The 24,498-nt window shown below is 41.3% G+C and overlaps 1 protein-coding gene across 1 annotated transcript in view; it reads right to left on the bottom strand.

Moving 5' to 3' along the window:
- Positions 1 to 583: 583 nt before the first annotated feature.
- ALG5 (ALG5 dolichyl-phosphate beta-glucosyltransferase) overlaps positions 584 to 24,498 on the bottom strand; it is a 40,733-nt gene continuing 16,818 nt past the window's right edge. The window contains exons 7-10 of the mRNA XM_063444865.1: positions 21,104 to 21,163; positions 17,229 to 17,380; positions 2,391 to 2,476; positions 584 to 848 (exon numbers count right to left, since the gene is read on the bottom strand). Of these exons, the coding sequence (XP_063300935.1) occupies positions 733 to 848; positions 2,391 to 2,476; positions 17,229 to 17,380; positions 21,104 to 21,163 (414 nt within the window). The 3' untranslated portion in view covers positions 584 to 732. The remainder of the gene's footprint in view (positions 849 to 2,390; positions 2,477 to 17,228; positions 17,381 to 21,103; positions 21,164 to 24,498) is intronic.

Here is a 24,498-nt window from a genome sequence, read left to right as displayed (position 1 = left end):
CTCACTGTGATTTTCACAGTGAGAATCACGCAAGCGCCTCTAGCGGCTGTCAGTGAGACAGCCACTAGAGGACATAGGGGGAAGGCTTAACCCATTCATAAACATAGCAGTTTCTCTGAAACTGCTATGTTTATGAAAAAATGGGTTAACCCTAGAAGGACCTGGCACCCAGACCACCTCATTAAGCTGAAGTGGTCTGGGTGCCTAGAGTGGTCCTTTAATACTCATTATAGTTCAAGTAGTTTTTACAACCTTACATGCATAGAATCTCATTCCAGGGTGTTCTATTTAAAATCTGGGATTCTGCAGGTTGCTGTAATAAACCGACACACATGTAATTTCCATGGATCCAGCTTAAAACCTGCTTTGTGGCACTGTGTTATCCTGTGCAAGTATTAGTTTGAAACTGGAAAGACTTGCCACCAATGGATGTATGCACGCAGCCATTAGAGGTGAACAGCTATGTGCAGCTTACAATCGCAGACTCTTCATAACGTTTCATGAAGTCCAAAGCAATGTATTTACATTACATAAAATGTGCACCACATTCTGTAGAGACCACTCATGAAATAACTTACAGAAGTACAAAGATAAGAATTATCTTTAATAATGTAATTTACATACCAACACCTTAAAAGAGAAAACACATTAACCCTTTACTGCCTCACCAGGCCACCTTACACATCTTGTTCTGTTATATATAGACACATCAATAAAACATGAGTCAGTAACCTAATTCAGTTTTCCAGTTGTATCTATCGTCCAAGCCCTAGATAGATACCGTAACCGTATAAAAAGTAGATCTCTTCCCATTTGCAACCAGCTCCAGAAAGGCACCAGTTTTGATCCTGTAAGCAAATTCGATAAATAGATTATTATGGGGTTAAACATCAGACTCATACAAGTATTGACATAGGCTAGAACTATGCACCTTCCCATTCTCTTCTCGCTATAATTGGAAATATGATTTGTAATTTATATATGTTTGGCTATTTTTTTTTTTTTTTTTTACTCCTCGGCCACTTTGGACTAAAGTTTGAAATTTCACAATCCAAATGTAGCGGAGCAGGACTGGATAGGAGAGTTGGAGAATTTCCGCTATTTTGCAAGGCTAAACACATTATACTTTTGTATTGTCAGGGCAGCTGAAGAAAGGGTGTTCTATGAAATCTAGTCTAACATGTTTTCACTGCAAATTTTTTTTTTTTTTTACAAATCAACGTTTTTTTTACATATATATATGTAAAAAAAAAAAAAAGATAAAATGTGTATCTTGTAATACCTATTTTATAGGACTAACAGAATTTTTTAATAACAAGCTTTCGGGAGAACCTCCCTTTCAAGTCTGAAGCATTTCTGAGCAAGACGACACATAGAATTCAAAGTTGAGTTGTGATACAGGGGTTAAAGCGACATGAGTGCAGATAAGACACAGGGCTGATAGAAAATAGACACCATTTTTGCAGAGGGTCATCAATATCTTTCTGAAGAGCTGAGTGAGGGGGGAGAGGGAGAAGTAAAACAAACAAGCAGACAGTGCAGAAGATGGTACACTTTATACATACACACACATAAATATGTATATGCGAACGCATGAACACATGTACATATACATATTTATGTGTGTGTATGTATAAAGTGTACCATCTTCTGCACTGTCTGCTTGTTTGTTTTTCTTCTCCCTCTCCCCCCTTACTCTGCTCTTCAGAAAGATATTTATGACCCTCTGCAAAAATGGTGTCTATTTTCTAACAATCCTGTGTCTTATCTGCACTCATGTCGCTTTAACCCCTGTATCACAACTCAACTTTGAATGCTATGTGTCGTCTTGCTCAGAAATGCTTCAGACTTGAGAAAGGGAGGTTCTCCCGAAAGCTTGTCTTTAAAAAACTTCTTTGTCCAATAAAAAAGGTATTACAAGATACAAATATTATCTGTTTTTTACATCTACATCACTGGACTAATACGGCTACTATATTTTATATATATATATATATATATACACACACACACGGCCCCTGTGGACCATAACCATTAAATGCCCCTTTAAATTAAACCCCAATATATATATAATTTTTTATGGTTTGAGATTTCAAGATATAATCAATTTAGCATTTGTTATTAAACGATACAGTCCAAATATCCTCTTAGCCCAGTTAGAGTGGTAAAAAGGCATGAGAAGCAGGAGTATTTGCTCACAAGACCAAAAGCAGGTCATAGATATCTTTTTGTCACTTGACTTGGTTGTTTATGCACAAGTACATCATATCGGGACCCCCGCATGGTTAGTGCAAGTTAGAAGAAATATACTTTGCTAGGTTTCCCCCACTCTAACAATACATAACATCTTGATCTGGTCTGTAAATTCAGATTTGTGAACTCAAACTCACCTTCAATTTCTGTCCAGTTAACTGCAACCTCGGCTACTGGGATCTTTAGGCACTGAGCGATATATAGAAGTTCCACATCAAATGCCCTACATGAAGAGAAAGATAAAATGTAAAATAATCTATCTACAGTTCATGAAGGCTACAAAGGCTGGCATGAAACCAGAGTGCATTAACCCATTGAATGACAAAGTGCTATGCACAGTGCAGTTAAACCAGATTGTAAGATTCTCCAGATTATACGATCCGACTCAACGCAATGAACTAGGTCAGTTACACGGGTAAAAAGAGTTACTTAAGTATGTATTTGTACGGAATCATAACTCAGGAAAAGAAACAGAAACAATATTCTATAACCCCCTTTGGTCAATAATAGCAGCAAACAAACACTGCAGCAATACACAAAGAGAGCTGATTGAGTCAGCTTCATGAATAATTAATTTAATAGGGAAAGAGGATTATATCCGTTTAAACACCCTTCACTCCCTTTTCTCTCATTGCTTCTATTCCAACGGTTTTAGATACCTTGTAAATTAGCCTTTAACAATGTGGATGGTGTCTATGAACAACGGGTAGTAAAAAAAAAAAACAAAAAAAAAACACACTAATAAAATAAGATCAGATAAAAAAAAATAAAAAAATAAAAAAAAAAAGAATATACCATAGTTAGAAAAACAAAACACAATACCCCCCTAACAAAAACCACATTACGGTTTGATTGTAATTGTCAGTTTTTTTTTTTTTTTTTTATAAATTGGCATTCATATTCATACTCAAATCTCACATGTGGACAACTGTGTCAAATTCTGTGTCAGATCCTGCAAAGGTTATACCGTAAGTAACTTTATACACAAGAAAGTGCATGCCCCTGCAAGATGGCAGATGAATGTGGTTTTAATTGGCTGTGCATTCAGCTGTCTGCACCAAACAACTCAAGCTGAATTATAAAATGCATGGCACATGCTTCCATTTTTGGCAGCCATTCTTTGTTTTTTTTATGTCAAGAAGCTTGGCAGTGGAACACTTGGCACAAGAAATGTACCAACAAATACATTAACTTTTCTCTGTAGGTTTCCTAGATGCTTGGAAAACACAGCATATACATACATGAGATATATATATATACACACACACATATATATATATATATATATATATATATATATATATATATATATATATATATATATATATATATAATTTGCAACACTTCAAAACTGGACTCACTGAGAATGTGTAACATACTATGCCAATAAAAGCCTGGCACATTTTGGTGTATCAAAACAGATATCATGTGCCACAGTGAACGTCTAAGGAACATAAGCAATGTAGCCAGTACAGTTAGCTTTTCGGTGCTTGCTGTGCACCTTTAAAGGTGTTGAAATGTTTAAATTTCTCCCGTTGGAATTCTTGACAATATTTGTCGTAATACTATGAATACATAGTGATCTAAATGTTGAGCTAAGTGTATAAAATGTGTGTGTGGCAGCTTCCAGTATTACGTCACAAGTCTCTGTCTTGGGAAAGAAATTGCAAAGATTTAATGTATTGCATCAATTTAATTGTGTTCTGGACACTTATATTTAGTAATGATTACATGTACTCTACAGAAGATTACATTACCAACTCTTTTTTTGGACTAAGGCACAATTCAAAGAGAGAATATATTCAAGTCACAAATGCGATTTATTTTATATATACACACAAACATTATTAAGAACAAAGACATTGCATAATGCTGCATGGTTTTAACCTGAAAGAGATCTGAATTGGAACAGACCTGACCCATTATGTCCAATGTCCCTAATTAAACTAATGAGTTGGCATACTGGCTGTACAACAATTTAACAACTGTTAATAAATAACAATAAAAAAACAAACACATAGAAAACTAAATGGAGGTAACCTGGAACACCTATTGACAATAAAGTGACTTTCTATCCCATCACACCATAAGAAAAGAGTGGGACGGTCTGATGACTAATTTTCCCAGCCCTCCCTAAGTTTTAATGTAGTTCACACTAGAAAAGGAAGCCACACTCTTAAAAAAAAACCAAAAAACAGTAATGGGGTGCTCTTGAACAAGGGCTGGCAATTCCTTAAAGGCGCACTATAGGGTCAGGAACACAAACTTGTATTCCTGACCCTATAGTGTTAGAATCACTATCTAGCCCCCTTGGCCTCAATAAATATAGTCAAATTTTACATGTATTCTGGTGGCATCGGCAGATAAAGGTCTAACGTTGCAGGTCTGGTCTTATGCAGCACTAGGCTGTGACCCTTATGCCTATCACAGATCACCCACCACACTAGGCCGACCATCATATCTTAGCAGCAATGCTTCCTACACTCACTGTACTCTTAAACCAGACAAAAAGTATTACTGTTGACATTTTTATACAAATTACAGGAGCACCCACACTATTACCGACAATCAAAAGCACTCTCACGCCATCTATCTATGGCTCCCCCGAGCTTCCACACAACGCAACACAGCTCATACCAACATAGGATAACTCTCATGAACATCCATGCACGGCGAATCATTATGCTTCAGAACCTAACTCTATGTAACCTATAATATGCTGGCAGCTATTGCCCCCCACAGCCAAACCAGCTACACTCATCATGTGCCATAGCTATGTGCCCTGCGAATGATATTCTCACACTGTTTTACTGCCATATGTCAACGCGACAACTTAATGCCAGGGGTGTTACTAGCTTATTCCTAAGTTTTTAATGTTTTTAGTTTTGCGATTGATAACATAAAGCAAACCCTCTCGCAAGATAGTTAACTAGTTTTTGCTTATTTACAGTAGACGTACTCGACGTCCAAGTATTCACTTATACTCACAAAAAAAGTGCAAGAAATCTGTATGTCATGACACTTATCTCATGTATGTTAAAATTGGGCTTGTACCGCTGTCGTGGCGCAGCAAGCTTGTTTTGTTCATGATTTGCACAATAAAACAAAGATTGACAAAAAAAATAATAATAATAATTTTTACATGTATTCAAGTCTGAAGCTGCTGCCTCTGCGTGTGATCTTCCTCTGACATCATCAGAAGTGGTGGCCTGATCCAATCACAATGCCCATAGGATTGGCTGAGACTGACAAAGTGGCAGAGCCAGCACAATTCAAACACAGCCTTGGCCAATCAGCATCTCCTCATAGAGATTAATTGAATAAATTAATCTCTATAAGGAAAGTTCAGTGTCTGTGTGCAGAGGGAGGAGATACTGAATGTTTGGATGCATTTTAGGCAGCAATGACCCAGGAAGGATCTCCAACAGCCATGTGAGGAGTGGCCAGTGAAGTTATCACTAGGCTGTTATGTAAACACTGCATTTTCTCTGAAAAGACAGTGTTTACAGCAAAAAGCCTGAAGGTAATGATTCTACTCACCAGAACAAATTCAATAAGCTGTAGTTGTTCTGGTGACTATAGTGTCCCTTTAATGTCATGTAGTCAGAAGAAAAAGGTTGTCCGGGCACTCCATCAATTAAAGCAGCTTTATTGGACATTAAAACAGACATTGCAACGTTTCGGCCCACAACATGGCCTTTGTCAAGTTGTTGTGGGCCGAAACGCTGCAATGTCTGTTCATGTCCAATAAAGCTGCTTGAATTGATGGAGTGCCCGGACCACTTTTTACACCAGCCCACCCCAGGTTTTAGAACATTCCCTTGTAATAAAAACAAAATAAAAAATCATTCTAAGTGATTAAATCCAACACGATCACACAACACAAACATATATTTAGCCTACTGAAGTAGGTATTATTCTTGGTTTTCTTTTATTAGGGTAAAACTCATAGCACTCTCAGCCAGTGAGCATCTGGTCAAGCATTCGGATTGCTCCAACCCTTCCCATAGTTCTTTATTAGATATACAATTAGAATGCTTTGTATAAAACCTGTAAAAACATTATAAATACAGAGTGTAATAGATTAAACAAGTGAAATACGCAAACTATGCTTATTAAATGCTTTATTTTCATTTCTTTAAAAGCTCAAATGCTTCGAGCTACAATATTTTAATTCAAATTTTTTTTATACGCCGAGGAAAAGGTTTGTAATGGAATATGAATGAAGCACACAGATCACCCAGACAGGCATGTTTAGTTAAAATACCCAAAACGAACTGGTGGAGACAGAAACAAAGATAATATTTAGAAAATGCCCACACATACTAATCCTAGGAAAGGGACAATGTTAACAATCTGCTGGTAACGATAAAAATAAAATGATCCCTCTCTGGGGGAAGTTATATTCTTTCCTAATATAAAATGTATATAAAATCTTAAGAAATATAAAGTATCCTTCCTGTTAAAACACTTGGATATTATATTATTGCATTGATTAATTTAATATTCTGGGTTACTTTAAATGACACTCGTATTTAAAAATTAAAAAGCCATTTAGGCAACACTACAATAATGTTAATGATTAAAGCACAAAAAATAATTTAGAATGTCAATGCACACTTGCAATTTGTATTGTGTGGCTGGTTCCCACAGTTTTAATGAAAAATACTCTCCATTTTTTTTTTAAACATGTCTTAATATAATATAGTGACCACTATTTGCCATTAGTAAGTGCATGCTATTAGGGTCCAAAAATGGGACTAAAAATGTACACACAACGCATGACTACGGTTTTGGGAAAGACAGGATTAAAGAAAGAAGTATTTAAGGCATTTTGAATGCCGCTAAAAATAATATGTTTTTGAATGATCAAATCAACAACAAATTAAACATTTTATAATTCTTTTTTTTTGGTAGTGCAGGTAGTTGCAGACAAGCTTTTGATGCCACGACAGCATCGACAGTCTTTCATTATCATACATGGTGGTACATAGACATGGCACGTAAATACATTACACATTTTTAAAAAATTCTTTATTTTATTTGTGCATTGGAGATACAGACAGGTTTGCACTGCCACGACAGCTGGTGCAAACTAATCAGCAAACAAGGTATAACAGCTGTGTGTTATTGAAGAAACATTGACTTTTTTTTATTCTTTATTTTTGTTGTGCTTCAGAGTTACAGACACGCTTGCACTGCCCCAACAGCGGTAGCAAGATAATTAACATACATTGTTCAACAGTGAAGGGCAGGTGATAAAACAGCACATTTTTGTTTTTGTAGTGGTAAAGTTTGATAACAAATACGCTAGATTAGACATCCTACGCTTAAAAGTAGCGGGGTAACTGACATAAATGGGTGCCTGATAGTACGAACTAAATAGAAGCCAGTAGGAGTACCGTAGGTTAGTCGTTGGAGGGAATACTGGCGCTGTATATACGTTTCGGTACATGCTTAGGGTAATAGGTAGAAGACCACTGGGCCCACACCACTGTGGATCATAACCGTGTGCCATACTTGGTCTCTGCTTCCCCAGGATGGTTATGAGGGTAGATGCCTATGCAACTGATGTGTTTGGTGTCCTGTCATGGCCCCTGGAAATTTGTTTAGGTGATAAAATTTAAGCATTTGCAATGTGTAATATCCTTAGCTAGGTAGTGATATTTTAACCATCATATTGCGTGTGCCTCAAATCAAGCTGCGCAATTATAGATCTACTGATGCTTAACATCCTCTCCTGATATCTTAGCATTAGAGGTTAGCTGTGATACCTCATAGTTGCAGCAACAGTAAGCAGATTAAATAAAATGGTGAACAGCATAAGCAAAAGGTAAACAGTGCAGCAGTCAATTAAGTGAGACCAATTCTCGACTATCTGGTGGTTTGGGGTGAGCTGTCGTGAGTCAGCCGATGCCTCTGCTCGGATGTAGGTGAAGTGGTTTGAGCGGCAGTATGAGACAGAAGTTTAACCGGGTCGCCCCAGAGTCCAAGGCCGTCATGAAGGCCTGCTTCCAAAGTCCACAAGCTGGGGAGCTCACACTGAAGACCGATTTTGTTTCTGTAGGGGGACAACAGTGGGTCTTAATGGATTGCTGCCTGCGGCGATGGACCCTCTGCGTCAGTGTTCGATGCGGTTGGATTTCATCCCTGTTGGTTTTCGGCCCAGATAGACCACGTGAGGGTGAGTGTGCCGCTGTTGTGGAAGGAGCACACTGGGGGGCCCGCTCTTTTCCCACCTCTCCCCCTCCGTTCCTCCCCCTCACCGGAGCTGTTGGCGTCCGTAGGTGAGTTGAGAGCTTGGCCCAGAAGGTTTCAAAGATTTTGGTCAGGCGTCGTTGTACCTGCTCAGATGAGCCCTGTGTGGTCGTGTCGCTTTCCTGCACATGAGGTGTCAGCGTGTCCGCCATCTTGGGGTGTACTGTCCCGTCCAGGGCTTGCATCGATATGGGTGCTTAAAAGTTGCAGATGGTAGTGGTGTTTGCCCGTGGGGACCAGGATAACCCCCACCGGTCCAGAGGGGGAAGAACACAGCCAGGCGCCGGTCGGAGAACTGGAGGAGCGGCCCTCTCACCCCAGCTCAAGCAGGCCTCAGTCCCCTAGTCCGGGTAATACAGCTTTAAATCGGTTTGTGTCAGGTATCCCCGAGATCCCCAGCTTCAGCTTAGCAGGTGAGTACCTTGTAGGGACAGATTTAGCGTGTGGCCCGCAGTTAGCCCAGGATTTTAGGTCACAGAAGCAGGAGCTCAGATGATACATGTCTGATCCGTCCAGTCAGGCTCTGCCCCAACATTGACATTTTTTATAATGAAGATTAAGAGTATGAGACAGTAGTTACGTTGCAAAGCCAGATACAGAATTATGCAATTACTCAAGGTTTTGTAATAAAACGAGATGAAGATAAGGTTAGGCTACGAAAATAGTGCCACTGGGTGGCTAGTGAGGGCTTTGTGAAGTGACCGAGAGGCCATGTTATGCATCAAGTGCAGGGTGTTAGATTAAGCATATCTACGGGTGGTTTGACCCAGGCTAAGCAACTACAAGTTGTGAGGTGAAGTAGAGAGTATGGGTGCTAAGCCAATGTCCATCTGACCCCCATGTTTGCCCCGGAGTGAAGTGCCAGTTATGTCCCACAGTCCAGCTCCCCGCCAGCCCCAGACATTTCCACAGTCCAGAGCGACTGTCTCACTGATCCTGTCGGTCGTGGCTTCCTGGCTTGAAGCTCGTGAGTGGTCATCATGTTCCTCGGTGTGGTGCTTAGTTTTCTGAGCGTGTGAGAAGCGCCCACGGGAATTACCTTTTGTAGATTGAGGTCTAAGATTGTAGTGAGCGTTGATGGAACCAGACTTTTGGAAAGTGCCGTCCCTTCTCCGCTCTCTCTGCATTTTCCAAAGCAGCACCTGGCAATAGTCTCTCATGTCAGGCTCGGTGATTCCGCTGTTTGTTGGTGTACTGGGCAGAGCCGTGCTTGTGTTGCAGGCATCTTTGCTCGGAGGCCCTTTGTGTGCCAGAGTTGAGGCGCTCTTTTTGCCATAGCCAGAGCCACACGTGTCTCTCTCAGGGCCCTAGATGGGAGTGGTTTAGTTCCGTCGGCGATCTTGGTTCGCATGTGGCCCATTTTTATCTTTGCGGGTTTGTTTGCCTCTGCGGTCTTAAGACGGTCAGCACTCCAGTGTGGACCGGGATGTCCCCCACCGGTCCAGAGGAGAGGGAGTGAGGGTAGCAGGGCCACGGATAGGCTTCAGCCATGTGTGCTCACCGGTTCAGGAGATCGGCTATTTCCCCAGTCGCCGGGCATGCTAGACGCTAGGACACAGATGTGCTTCAATGTTTGTTCCGGTCAAATTGTCACTGCACAGACGGCATATCGTACAGGCAATTTCAGTGTCGGTCTGCAGCGGGTTCAGGAGTGTTTCTCCTTCACCGTTAGGCAATTAAACTTCCATTATCGCCTGCGTTAGTTTCTTTACATCCTGGAAGGGCACTGTTCGGTGGAATCGTTTTCATGGATTAGGTGAACAAGTTCCCCATTACAACTATGGACTATGTTTGTTTTTATACTCAAGATAGAGGCTGACCGCTACCACTGGTTCTACGTAACTATTTTGGGCAGGAGCCTCGTGTGCAGTCGGTCAAAAGTTGACTTCCATGGAAAATCCGAACCACTAAACCGATTTGAGTGAAATTTAGATATGATGGTCACTCAGATCAGGGTATCTGGGGATGTGACTCTTGAGGGGTTTCCATGGATTTTGTGTGTACTTTTCGGGTGTTTTAAAATTGCATGTTTTTCTGTACCTGGAGATAATCGAGTTTGTACAGTAATGCCTCGTTTCCACTGAGCGGATCGGTTCGGTACGGTTCGCTATTTTGGGTGTTTCCATTATGAAAGTAGTCCATACAAGCGAACCGTACCGATCCATTCAGGGTCCTGCTTCAGATGTAGGGCCATAGGAAATGGAACAGTTCGGTTAGGGTGGAGCTACTATACAATCCATTTATTGGTGGACAGGAAGAGCATTTTTTCTAAACCCTGCATGGCCCTGAAAGGTCTGACTTGCAGTGGAATCGCTCACCAGAATGGGCTGGTCCATTCTAAACCTTCCAAACTGTACCGACCCGAACCGATCCGCTCAGTGGAAACGAGGCATTAGTGACTCAATTATCTCTCAGGCACAGGGAAGGAATTTACTGTGTGTATAAATTCTGTGACTGTGCCTGCATTAAAGAGATCACTTCCCAGCATTAGGTTTCCAGGTTGGGAGGAGGCGGCGAGACCCCAGCCAAGCTGCGGCGGCTAAGGGGCTGAAAGTGCTTATGGTGTCCTGGCAATAACTAGGAAGCGTGTTTGGTGGATGTAGGTCGGGGGTACCAGGCGGTCCGCCACACCGAGCTATTAAAACTTATTATGTAGACAGTTTTCCTGATGTAGTGATAAAGAACTAAATAATATTTGATCCAAGTAAAGGTAAATATGTCAGTTGAGAGTGTAGGAATTTAAGTGGTGACTTAGAGGAACTGACATTAAGCTTAACTAATGAGCCACTGGGTATGTACCTTGCTTAGAGTTGAGAGATCTTCAGACCTGAACCAATAGCATTAAAACTAGTGAACTCAAGGCCCAAGTGCGTAGCCGTACTAGGAGTCGTAGTTTAGAAAGCAATACAACAAAAATTAAAAATGAAGACATAACTTCAAACACCTGGCACGTATATATCTAAAGACTAATGGTAAAGAGACAGGTAGGCACTATGGTGCAGAAGCATTAGCGATTTAGCCTATGCCCATCAATTTTGTGCGTTCTGCCCAGATATAGTGTGTAGCATTTATCACTCGAAATCAGCTCCCCACCAGCCCCTGACTCTTGCACACTCTTGCAAATCAATCTCACAGGTCCTGTCATCTGAAAAGACCAGGACGTAGGCTTGGGATTCTCTGGCAAGCTGCATGTATATCCTGTTGAGTGACGGCCATCTGAGTTTGTGAGCCGTGCTTAGGGGTAAGACCCCCGTTTGGACAGAGGTCTGGGAGGGTAGTGACTGGCCGCAGGACCTGGCTTTCGGTAGGTATATGCCCTTCCAAGCACCTTCCTCCTCTTCTGTATTTCTGGCATGGCGTCCGGGCCTCACTGGCATGGCGTCTGGGCCTTACTGGTATGGCATAGCGTCCGGGCTTCATGCTTCACTGCTGGACTTTCTGCCTATCAGCAAATTATATTCCAGAGGTGCGCCCATAGTTGGTCAAAAGCTTGTGTTGGCAGCCATTTTGGGTCACTCTTAGCAGGGAGTTGGCCTCGAGGTCTCAGCAGGATCTTCTGGCTATTGTTAGGTCATTGCTCAAGTGGGGACTGGGATATCCACCACCGGTACAGGAGGGAGGGACCGCAGAGCCAAAACAAGGTGAGAGCCGGCCTAACAGAACCAGCTTGGGCACTTAACAGTGCAGGCAGAGTTAGTGTCGATCTGCAGCTTGCACCAGACAAGTTCTGCTTCAATTTTAGGTGATTTTACCACAAAATGAGGTCTGGAAAGCAGGAGCTATGAGATAACACATCTGACCATCTTTAGTGTCAGGCCTCACCCCCCTAATGAAACATTTTAAACAAGCCAATGAGGCAGCAAATACCCTGGGTACAAACAGGACAAGGCAATCCTACACAGCTACATACAAAATAAGTGAGGAAATGGAACTGTATGCACACAGATATAAAGGGGAGACTCCCACCTATGACTTGAGAACAAGGAGACAAACCCTCCGTAGGTGCGTGTCACAGTATAAGATGTGCATGGGTAAGGGAAGCATAGAACACAGAATTTAGCTTTCATCCTATAGGACATATTACTGTGACGAAGTGCCCTTCGCCACTTTGTCCTGGAGAGGCCTGCTTTCCTGCCTCCTCCCCTGCGACTATGGCCCTGGACTGTATTGCCCTGTAAAACTTACATATGGGTGTGGCGAAACCGACCTCGCCACGTGTCCTTGGAGGGGGCTGATTGCCCGCCTCTTGCCTTTGGACTATGGACCAGACTTTAGGGGAATGTGTTAACGCAGATAGCTATCCCATGGAGCCCATTCGTGTAGTTAAAGACTTCGGCTCCATGGCAATTGAACTGTGTGAATAGGATCTGAAGCGCTATTCGGTAGTTTTGTGCGCTCAGATCCGAGCTATCTGGGGATATGTGAAATGTCTGTGTGTTATGTGTAAAAGGGGACTTTATGTATTTTAAAGTGTTTTATGTCTTTTTGCAACCATGTGCTCAATGGAGTCTGTCTCTGACCTGGGAGGTAATTGGATTACTTCTCCAGGAGAGAGGGCTCTGTAAAACCGGTCTGAGCCGGAAAGCTATGCTTCATTTAGTCACAAAGGACTTTCCCATAACTTTTGAACCCCTGGTCTGATTCGTGCCATTTTTTAATATGTTGTTCCCCTGAATGGATTGATTATAAAAATGTAAGTTTTATTCATGTACTATGTAAAATCATAAACTTATAAAAATGTATAAAAATGTGTAAGTTTTAGCTTGGAGATAATTGAGTAGATATAGTAGGAAACTAAATTATCTCCCAAGCAGAGGGGAGGGAAACTGTGGGCTGTACTATTATGTTATTGGTTGTTTTATACCTCCCCCTGGGTGTGTTCTGTTTGTACCTGACTGTAATAAGAACCAGGCTGGGTGTGCCAGCACCTCAGTTCTTCTTGACCCTTCAAAAGGTAGCCTCGTCTCGTTATTGGAGGGAATTGCTGTATCACACTGGGGATTGCTATGCTCTGCATATTCCCCTGAGCTTTAATCACTTAGCTCTTTTAAGAGCTTGTTCCGGATACGCTCTCCTGGAGGAGAGGTCTTCCCCACACGGTCCTGGATGACAGAAACTGATCCAGGGTGGAAGATCCAGGATCCAGGGTGGAAGACGGCGCGGCTCCAGTTAAGCTACGGCGGTTGTGGAGTGTGCGGTGGTTGTGGTGTCCAGTGCGGTGCTTGTGGTCCTCGGCGCAAGCTAGGAAGCGTCCATCAACGAAGGGTACTCGGTCGGAGTACACGGAGCTCCGTTACAATTACCTTCTGAGGAATATACATTGTGATAATATAGTCGATAATAGAAATAATTAAATTGTAATATTGGGCAAAACACATCTGAAACTAGTAAACTGGTAATTGCGCAGAACTGACAAGGGAATTAGACATTCTAAGATAAGGCAATTTAACTGGGGAAAAAAAAAAACTTATTTTTGCACCTTGACTATTAAAATTAATTTAAATTAATGACATTTTACTAAAAGCAGGAATATATATTCGGGTGAAGGTTGGCCAGGTTTCAACTGTTAGAAATCATAATTAGCTATGAAATATATTGTTCCAGATCCTTAACTGCAGAAAGGATAAATTAATAATATATTTATTATTTGCCAAAAATGTTGTTATTAGCATGCCAAACTTTTACTCAGAGATATATGGACTTATTCTAAATTAAGGATAGTAATCTTTAACCCCTTAAGGACACATGACATGTGTGACATGTCATGATTCCCTTTTATTTCAGAAGTTTGGTCCTTAAGGGGTTAAATAGGAAAGTTAAAATTTCCGCCAGGCTAAAAGTTTGGTTAGAATTATTCTTCTGGTTATTGGATGGAGAAGGAATGGTTAAATGATCTGGTATGAGAAATATTACCGGTATATTGTCAATTGCAACATAAAAGGGTATCTTGCCTATGAAAATTGTAGCCAATACTGAGAAGTTAACTCACTGGCAGCTAGAAGTTTTATTACTCTATGCCAGGGGTCCTCAAACTTTTTAAACAGGGGGCCAGTTCATGGTCCCTCAGACACTGCTGGGGGCCGGACTATAGTTTTAATTTTTATTTTATTTTTTAACAAATTCCTATATAGTGAAATAGACACAGACATATACAGACACACATACACATACTAACATACTTACAGACACGCATAAGGACTGACATACACACACACACATACATACTGACATACACATACAAACACATACATACTGACATACATACACACAGCCATACATACGCACACTGACATACAAACAGACACATACTGACATACATACAGACACATACAGACATACATACTGAAATACATACATACAAACACACTGACACACACACTAAAATACATATATACATACTGAAATACAAACATACACAGACATACATAAACACAGACATACATACACATACTGACATGCATACATACAGACAGACAGACTGACATACACACACACAAACACATTCTGACATACATACACTCATACACACAGATACATACTGACACACACACACACACACACACAGACATACATACACACAGAAACACAAAACACATACATACTGAAATAAATACATACATACACATACATGCATACAAACACATACTGACATACATACACACAGACATTCAAACACATACATACATACAGATAGATAGATGCATACTGACATACATACACACATACATACAGCTAGATGCATGCTGACATACATACACACAAACATACATACTGACATACTGAAATAAATGCATACATACACATGCATACAAACACATACTGACATACATACACACACACATATACTGACAGACATACATACTGACAGACAGACACACACATACACCCAGCCATACATACAGATAGACAGACACATACTGACATACATACAGACAGATACATACTGACATAAATACATACATACTGAAATACATACAAACACACGGACACACACACATACATGCTAAAATACATACATACATACACACACACAGACATAAATAAACACAGACATACTGACATACTCAAACACATACACACAGACAGATACATACTGACATACATACACACACACACAGACATACATACTGAAATAAATACATACAAGCACACAAACACATACATACTGAAATACATACACAGAGACAGACATACATACATACAAACACACACACACAGAGACACACAGCTACATTTTCTTACTTTTTTTGCAGGAGGATGGCTGTGGCTGATGGGAGTCAGCGTGGCTCTTCCCTCCTCGCGGCCTGATTCTCTTCCCTCCCACGCGGAGGGAGCTGGGAGGAAGTGACGGCCCTGTCTAGTGCACGGCCGCAGCGCTGACCGGGCCCCTGAAGATACAGGACCCATCGGGTGGCCCTGAGTGCTGGGGCCGGGTTCAGGACCCTGGTGGGCCGGACTCGGCCCGCAGTCCGTAGTTTGAGGACCCCTGCTCTATGCTGTGATGATGTGAAGAGTTTTGTGTAAAGGAATTTCGAACTGATGCTGTGTTAAGGAATGTTTAGCAAGCTGGTTTCAAAGTAAAGTGTCTTGTCATAAATCTCGTTGAAATTTGCATCTATGTCGATATAAATGTTGCTATTTACCTGTCTGTAAACTGTTTTAAACCATTGCCATTTTGCATAATTATGTTACACCTAAATATTCACTGATTATTGTCTTGCATGTTTCATATTATTATTAATAATTGTCACAATACATTATATTTTTATAATTAGTTTGTGATTAATGTGTGAATTATAAATCCTCTAATAAAAGTACTCCAGGATCTATGAGAATTAAAATAGTGGTTAATCCTCAGCTTTAAATCAATAATCAGGGAAACAGTGCCAATATATCACTTTTTTATATAATAAAAATGATTAAATTAATTTTTTAATAATTTTTATAAAAATATTTTTCAGATTTATCACCCCATAAATATCCTCAAAAACACTCAAAGCACCATAACTACTTATGTCCATTGCAGTAGTTATGACACAAACTCCTTGTTTAAAACTGAAGTTTTAACATGGTTGAATCATTTGGTCCATTAAAATTGTGAAACTTAGCTAATGGTGTCATGTGGAGAAGGGGTTAAATTCCAGTGTTATCAATACAACAGATATACAGTGTGCTATAACACAAAACAAGACGTAAGGCAGTTTTGTGTTTTGCTCACTGACAAAGCTAAGAATGTTATCTCTACGTCTATGGTTAACATGTTTTAGAGACTTTGCTATATAACACTCCACATGGAGGCCGAATCCCTTTTCTCTTAATTAATCACTACTTACTTCATCTACTCTCCTGCACTGCATTTTAATATTTACATTTATAGAATATTGCGAAACTACATTATCAAACAAAATAGAAATCTGGAAAACTCTTAATTGATTTCTACGTCGCTAATCACTTAAGAATATTGAGAACATTAACATTTTATTATACACAAACTCAAATATAATGCATCACAAATCTCAAAGATTGAAGGATTATAAACAATGTTGTATTTTTTGCGATGCTGTGATTTAATCTATGTACCACTGACACATTCAATCTTTTTTAAGGCATGACGGAACACAATTACAGTACATAAATGTGTCAGAATCCTCCCAAGTTCATCAAGAGAAGGCAATAAATTAACTGTAAAGGGATAGGACACATCCAAAAACACTCACCAGCGATCAACATGCAGGGCAGAAAATGTGCGTAATGCGGCTTCTCTTGTAAAAAGCTTAAACCCACACTGTGTGTCTCTCACTCCACGGACACACAGGAACCACACAAGGAAGTGGAAACCATGCATGAGAAAAGTTCTAAACATGGAGCGCTGAAAAAAACATTTTGATTAAGAACAAAAAAATATAGCATTTTCAAATCTCTCTTTATTGGTGTAAAACAAAACAGAGTAACAAAAGAATGGTACAATTATTTATACAGAAAGTTGTATATGGTACAAGAAGAGAGAAGACTGAATAGAATGAAGTCTGGAGCATGTCATCTACCAACATGATAGTTTAAACGAGGACTCCCGCAAAACCAGCATTTTTGCAAATGACATACTCCTTAATGTGACAAAACCACTGTTTCTCTCAAACTTTATGCAGAAACTTGCAAAATAACTGTAATACAAGATCAACAAACTCAATGCGAAGGCCAGTATTTCGTTCTCTTACAACGGTTTAAACCAACACATTCGACTGTTCAGCTTTAGATTAAACAACACTAACCAGGACTAAACTAATAAGTGAGGACTAACTAGTCTTCCATGTTCAGATAGCACGACTTCTTTTGGAAAAAAATTGTTAAATTATATCTCACTTATGGGTTGCATCTATGTGGCCAAGATTGTGATTTTACCAAAAATCCTAAATATTTTCCTATTCCTACTATTATTAATATCATGTGACAGAATTAATCTGTAAAAATGTATTTTTAGGAATATCTTGAACCACAAAAAAAAAAAAAAACAGTGACTTAGCTGTACCACATACACCTACTGCACAGTCCAACTTGTCCAGTTACTTCAATGAAAGTTACCTGATGGACAGGTCTACTGGGTCGACATAAAGGGGACTTTATGAAAGAACACCTTTGCCTGCTCTCCTGCTGCTCGTGTTCAATGACGTTAGAACTAAACTAAAAAAATTAGCGTGCAAAATTGGTTACATGGCACGGTTTGCACATATATTCGATTACGTACTCTATTCCTAAAACTGATTATGCTAAAGTTACCCTTAACATGATGTTGATGGGGTATAACCAAGTCCATTATTCTCTACCGCACTGTACTCCAGTAGCGACTCATGTTCCATGTAATGGTTAAATGTTCCACTCCAGAACAGGTTCAATAGCAAGCTTAGCAACCAGTGATTTAGGGTGTGTAGCAGAACATGTAAACCAGAGATCTCCAACTAATCCCATTAGGGTGGACACTTGTGATGATTGTTATTTTATTGCTCCTTTCTTGCTGGAAACTTACAAATCAGTCCTATAGGTGGCAGCAGAGTACAGAAACCAAATTCACAGCACCATGGGGCAGTTGTAGAATCTTTGTACTCAAGCATGTCAAACTCGTGGCCCACAATACATTTATTTGCAGCCCAGCCTATCAGGGGGGTGCAAAAATTACTTGTCAGACTGACAAGTGATTTGTTTCCACTGGCCTCGGTCTACGTTCCCTGCGCCCTCACAGTACACTGGGAAGGGGAGTGCCCCCCCTCCCGCTCTGTGTAAGCGCGCCACGTGTCCCGTGACTATAGGCGCACAGCCTGACGCCGCGTGCTGCCAGAGAGTGAGAAGCCCCCCTCTGATGCAATGTGAGGTGAGAAACAGCAGGGAGGGGGGCATCTATCTATAGGGCAAAACAGAGCAGAGCTGACGCTAGCAAAACACCTCAGGCTCTGTGAAGGAAACAACTGCCTACCAGAGAAGGAGGAGGGAGGTATGAATGGAAGAGTTAGGAAGAGAGACCTGGGTGGGGGAGAGATTGGAATGGAAGGGGAGCTATGAATTGAAGGGTGGGGGAGGAAGATATGGATGCAGAGGGACTTGGTTGGAATGGAAGGGGGGGATGGAGACATGGGGAGGTAGAGTTGTGGGGAGAGAGACATGGATGGAATTGGGAGAGAGACCTGGATGGAAACAGGCATGGATGGAAGGTGGGAGAGAGACATGGGCGGAAGGGAGGGGAACAGAGACATGGGCGGAAGGGAGGGGAACAGAGACATGGGCGGAAGGGAGGGGAACAGAGACATGGACGGAAGGGAGGGGAACAGAGACATGGACGGAAGGGAGGGGAACAGAGACATGGACGGAAGGGAGGGGAACAGAGACATGGACGGAAGGGAGGGGAACAGAGACATAGACGGAAGGGAGGGGAACAGAGACATGGACGGAAGGGAGGGGAACAGAGACATGGACGGAAGGGAGGGGAACAGAGACATGGACGGAAGGGAGGGGAACAGAGACATGGACGGAAGGGAGGGGAACAGAGACATGGACGGAAGGGAGGGGAACAGGGATTGAAGGGGGGGTAGAATAGACATATTTAAGGGGGGTAGAATAGACATAGATTTAAGGGGGGTAGAATAGACATAGATTTAAGGGGGGTAGAATAGACATAGATTTAAGGGGGGTAGAATAGACATAGATTTAAGGGGGGGGGAGCAGAAGCGAGTGGAGTACAGTGTGCAGCCACACCTTACGCTGCCTGGAGATTGCAGAGGGACTAGGGAGCAAGCAGGCAGTGCGCTACCTACCTGGCTGAGACTGCAGTTTGCAGTGGGACCGAAGGAGCGGAGACTCCAGACGGTAACATTACTACTGAGATAGTAAGTAACTTGAGGTGAAGCTTTTAAGTGAATTCTATATATGTACCCAGGATTACATACCATTTGCATGAAAATTAAAAAGTAATTTTAGTTTGTGTTGGTCCAGGGTGATTATTTTTTATTTATTTTTTTGCGGCCCACATAAACCTAAGCCTTGTATATTTGGCCTGAGTTAGCCTTTGAGTTTGACATGCTTGTCTTAAAGGAATATCTAAGGAAAATATTCTTAAATGACACAAGAATCAAAGAATTCTTACATCCTCGGTAGTTCACACTATGCATGTGGACAGACTAGTGCATGTCTTATGATCAGTGTGACGTGATGCCAACTATAACTTGGTAAATTCTACAGCAGTATTACCATTTCTTAGGTAAACAATATCACGTTGTGCTGCTTTGATAAAAATAACTAATACAATTTTTTAAAGGGACACTCCAGGCACCCAGACCACTTCTGCCCATTGGAGTGGTCTGGGTGCCAACTCCCACTACTCTTAACCCTGCAAGTGTAATTATTGCAGTTTTTTTATAAACTGCAATAATTACCTTGCAGGGTTAACTCCACCTCTAGTGGCTGTCTAGACAGCCACTAGAGGTCACTTCCTGCTCTATAGCACAGGAAACCTGTGCTAGAGCGTCGCTGGACGTCCTCACGCTGTGTGAGTACCTCCAGCGTCGCTCAAATCCCCATAGGAAAGCATTGAAATTATTTTTCAATGCTTTCCTATGGGGAGTGATAATGCGCATGCGCGGAATTGCCGCGCATGCGCATTAGGTCTCCTCGGCCAGTGGGCGGGATCAGTCTCGCCCACCGGCCGACGCAATGGAGAGGAGGAGCGTCGCAGAGGAGGAGACAGCGGCGAGGGACATCGCCGCTGCCTCTGGTAAGTGACTGAAGGGGTTTTCACCCCTTCAGTACCTGGGGATTGGTGGGTGGGGGTGGGATCATTTTCCTGGCACTGGAGATTCCCTTTAAATATTATTGAAGCAACTAAAGAGAGGAAAATAAATAAAGGAACTCACACACTATGCCCAGAATTTAAATTCAGCAAATGTTAATTTTTTTTTTAAGTTCACTCGACTCTCTCTCTCTCTATTACACTAAATTACCACAAACATACTTAACAATAGAATAAAAAGAAAGAAAAAAAAAAACATAAAAAAAAACACCCCAACATTTCTTTAAACGTATCCAAAGTGCATGTACTTGTAATTAATACCTTTGCTATAGACTCTTGCTCCAGATGAGCTCTGGACCCACAGGAAATTGCCATGTTATCCTAAAAAAAAAAAAAAAAAATTAAAAAATGAGAAGAACAAAAACCAAATATACTTTTTACATGAGTTTAAATATGTTTGTACGGCCATTTGCTTACTATATCAAAGAGTGGAATGGGTAGAAATAGTAGCCATCATTGTGATATATCAAAAAAAACTAAAATCTTTCATTTTTTTGAATCCAGATGTTCTCTTCACCTTTCCTGTCTGGTCCATTACCATTTCTCTGGAAAACTAACTAAGCAGCATGCTTAAACCGCATTAGGCTCTAGTAGAATATGTATAATAAAATTAAAATGTTTTTAGATTTTAGAATATTGAAATTTAATTTTATAACTTTTCATGTAACAAGCAAATAAATGGACCATTATTATTCCTTTGCGGTTTTCATACATACCAGTTAAAATCCCTATATTATTTTTGGTTTAAGTCTCAGAGATTCAGTTCATTATCGTAAAGGAACACTCAGACATAAGAAATATATTCATGGTGTTTAATATAATGTTTATATAATAAATATATTAAAGTGTTTCCTTTCGTTTTTGAATTTAGGGCTCTCAAGAAGTGAATAACTTAAAGGGACACTTTGTGTTAGTCACAAGGACGTGGTTCATAGGGCTGCATAAGCAAAGTAATTTAACTTCTAAATCACAGTGAATTGATCAGTGAGACTTTCGGGGGCATAAGCTATACACTAAAACGGCTTAATTAAGCTAAAGTTGTTTTGGCGGCTATAGTGTCCCTTTAACTCTAATGCAACTGCAAAACTGTCTTGTCAATTGGCTCTGCTCTGTTCTTCAGGATATCACCACTAATGATGATCTCATTGTCAATCCAATACTTATCATAAAGAGGTACAGGGGACACAGGGCGATCTGCCAACAATGATTCCATCAGAAAAGCACTTAAACAAGTGGATTTCTATGAGAAGTACTCATGTTTGATTTGAGTGAGAACCCCCCCCCCCCCCCGGGCTTTTCGGTTGACAGCTGGAGGATGTTACTTAGAGAGTTTGTAAGTGCAGATTCGGTACTTTCATAAAATTAGACAAATGGGACATGCTCTTAACCCCTAAGTACTTGGAATGTTGCTTTAAGTGACCCAAATATGTGATCGATATCTATGGATGTGAAGAAGGATGTAAAAATGTGGGGTTTAAACACAAAACAGCAAATGCTAGTGAGTTAAAATCCTAACTGCTATACTCAGGCAAGAATTGCTGAATATCGTCTATAATTTTGTCTAGCTCTGTCTAAATTTAGCAATTCTGTTTTCAGTTCACTACAAGTCTTGGATTACCCACCTCTCAATGAGTGGTGATTAAAGGGTAACACACGACACACACCGAGTTATTCAATAAAGTGAGAAATGCTTTGAATTAATTTCAAAATTAAAGTCGACGGGGGGAGTGTCCTGACAGCGCATGGGAGCAGACGTGTAGGACAGAGACTCTCCCGCGTGGCGGCTATTACAGCGTGTAATAATCGGCGAAAACAAAGAAAATCACCCCGTTTATCGAGCGGAACAGTTACCTGGCGTGATGGCGACAAAATCCATCAAAAAATGTAAACAAAAAACCCTGCACTCGCACTTGGAGAAACAACAGACCTCGGACTTGGGAGACCAAGATGGCGCCGACAGGACGCAATCCCCAACGCAAGGCTCTGACACAGGAGGGAACTAGGCCGAAGGAGACAGTCTCTCTAATCCAGCGACTGAACTCTCGGTGAGAAACATAATGCTGGAACTTAAAACCTCATTTAAGGCCGATCTCCTACAAATGACGGCGGAAATCAAAGCCGACATACAGAATATTAGCGAAAGAACAGCACGCCTAGAAGACCGCACGGACTAGCTGATCGATGCGCACAATTCAGTAGCTGAGGCCTACACCGTGCTAAAACAAAAACTGCACTCCTTGGAGGAGAGGGTCGCAGACCATGAGGACAGAAACCGGCGGAATAATGTCCGCATAAGGGGCATTCCTGAGTCGGTGACGAATGCAGACCTCACCCGGTATGTACAAGACTTTTTCAAAAAACTCATACCATCTCTGAATAACCTGGACTTAACCCTGGACAGAACAAACAGACTCCCCAAACCCAAACATTTACCGAAAGATACAACGAGGGACGTAATCACCAGGGTCCACTTCTATCACATAAAAGATAGAATCATGCAGACCTCCAGGACCATGACACAATGGCCTGAACCATATCACCACCTCAAAATCTTCACGGACCTTTCCTCCGCTACACTAACAAAACGCCGAACCTTTGCCCCTCTCACAGAAGCCTTGAGGAATGCCAACATTCCCTACAAGTGGGGCTTCCTCACCAAATTACTTGTTAAGAGGAACGGAGTGGACAGGCCGATACATGATCTCACAGAAGGCAAGAAACTATTTCAGGACTGGCAAATACCGCTTCTACAAAGTGAGACGAAGCAAGTGGCGGACACTACGGCTCTGAAATCCCTGGCTAAAGACTGGGCACAAAACCGTAAAGCCGTTAACAGATCTACGGACCCTAGCATCTCTACGACCTGACCGACCCTCATAGACAAGACGAATTGAGACATCAGTCCTGCAACTGATATCTTGAATCAGTGTAATGTAACGTATATGTTCAAAATGTTTAATGTTGGTTATTCTCTGTATAACTATATGCTACGCTCTTTTATACAGCGGGCGATTTAATTGACACCATAACATGCCGCATGCGGATGAGCTCCTGCTCGTCTTCCCCACACTCCGCAAGATTTACTATTCTAAGCGCGCAGCGCTTATGGAACAACCCCAAGGCCATCTTCTGGCCGAAACTATCCGTTGCCGTGAGCGGTCTTACGTTACCCTAGGTGACGAACGGAAACATGTATATAGTTTATCCCCAGTTAACCCCATCCTTACGAGTGTACTATTTACCTACCATAAGATTTCACAATACTGGTTGAAATTAAAACAAGCAATAGTGCTGTCCAGACAAACGATAAGACATCGCCTAGGGCTACCTCCATGGTCCAAAGGGCCCATGAGTCTGCGCTCAACTGAGCATACACTAATCCAACTCCATGCCCCTAAAACTTCTATCCTTGAACACTAAGGGGCTTAACTCCCCTACTAAAAGACGACTTGCTATCACCGAGGCCAAAAGGCATAAGGCACAGGTGGCGTTTTTCAAGGAGACGCAATTCACTTGGCAGGGCAGACCCACATTTAACTCCAAAGAATATCCCCACGACTTCCATACTTGTTTCACGACAAAAAAGAGAGGTGTCTCCACTCTGATCAGTGGAGACGTTGCGTTTTCCTTAATACGTAAGATTGGAGATAAAAAAG

The sequence above is a fragment of the Pelobates fuscus genome, chromosome 1, assembly GCF_036172605.1.
Source record: "Pelobates fuscus isolate aPelFus1 chromosome 1, aPelFus1.pri, whole genome shotgun sequence".
Lineage (NCBI taxonomy): Eukaryota > Metazoa > Chordata > Amphibia > Anura > Pelobatidae > Pelobates > Pelobates fuscus.
The sequence above is the reverse complement of the archived record's forward strand: the minus strand, read 5'-3'. Positions and strand labels throughout refer to the sequence as shown.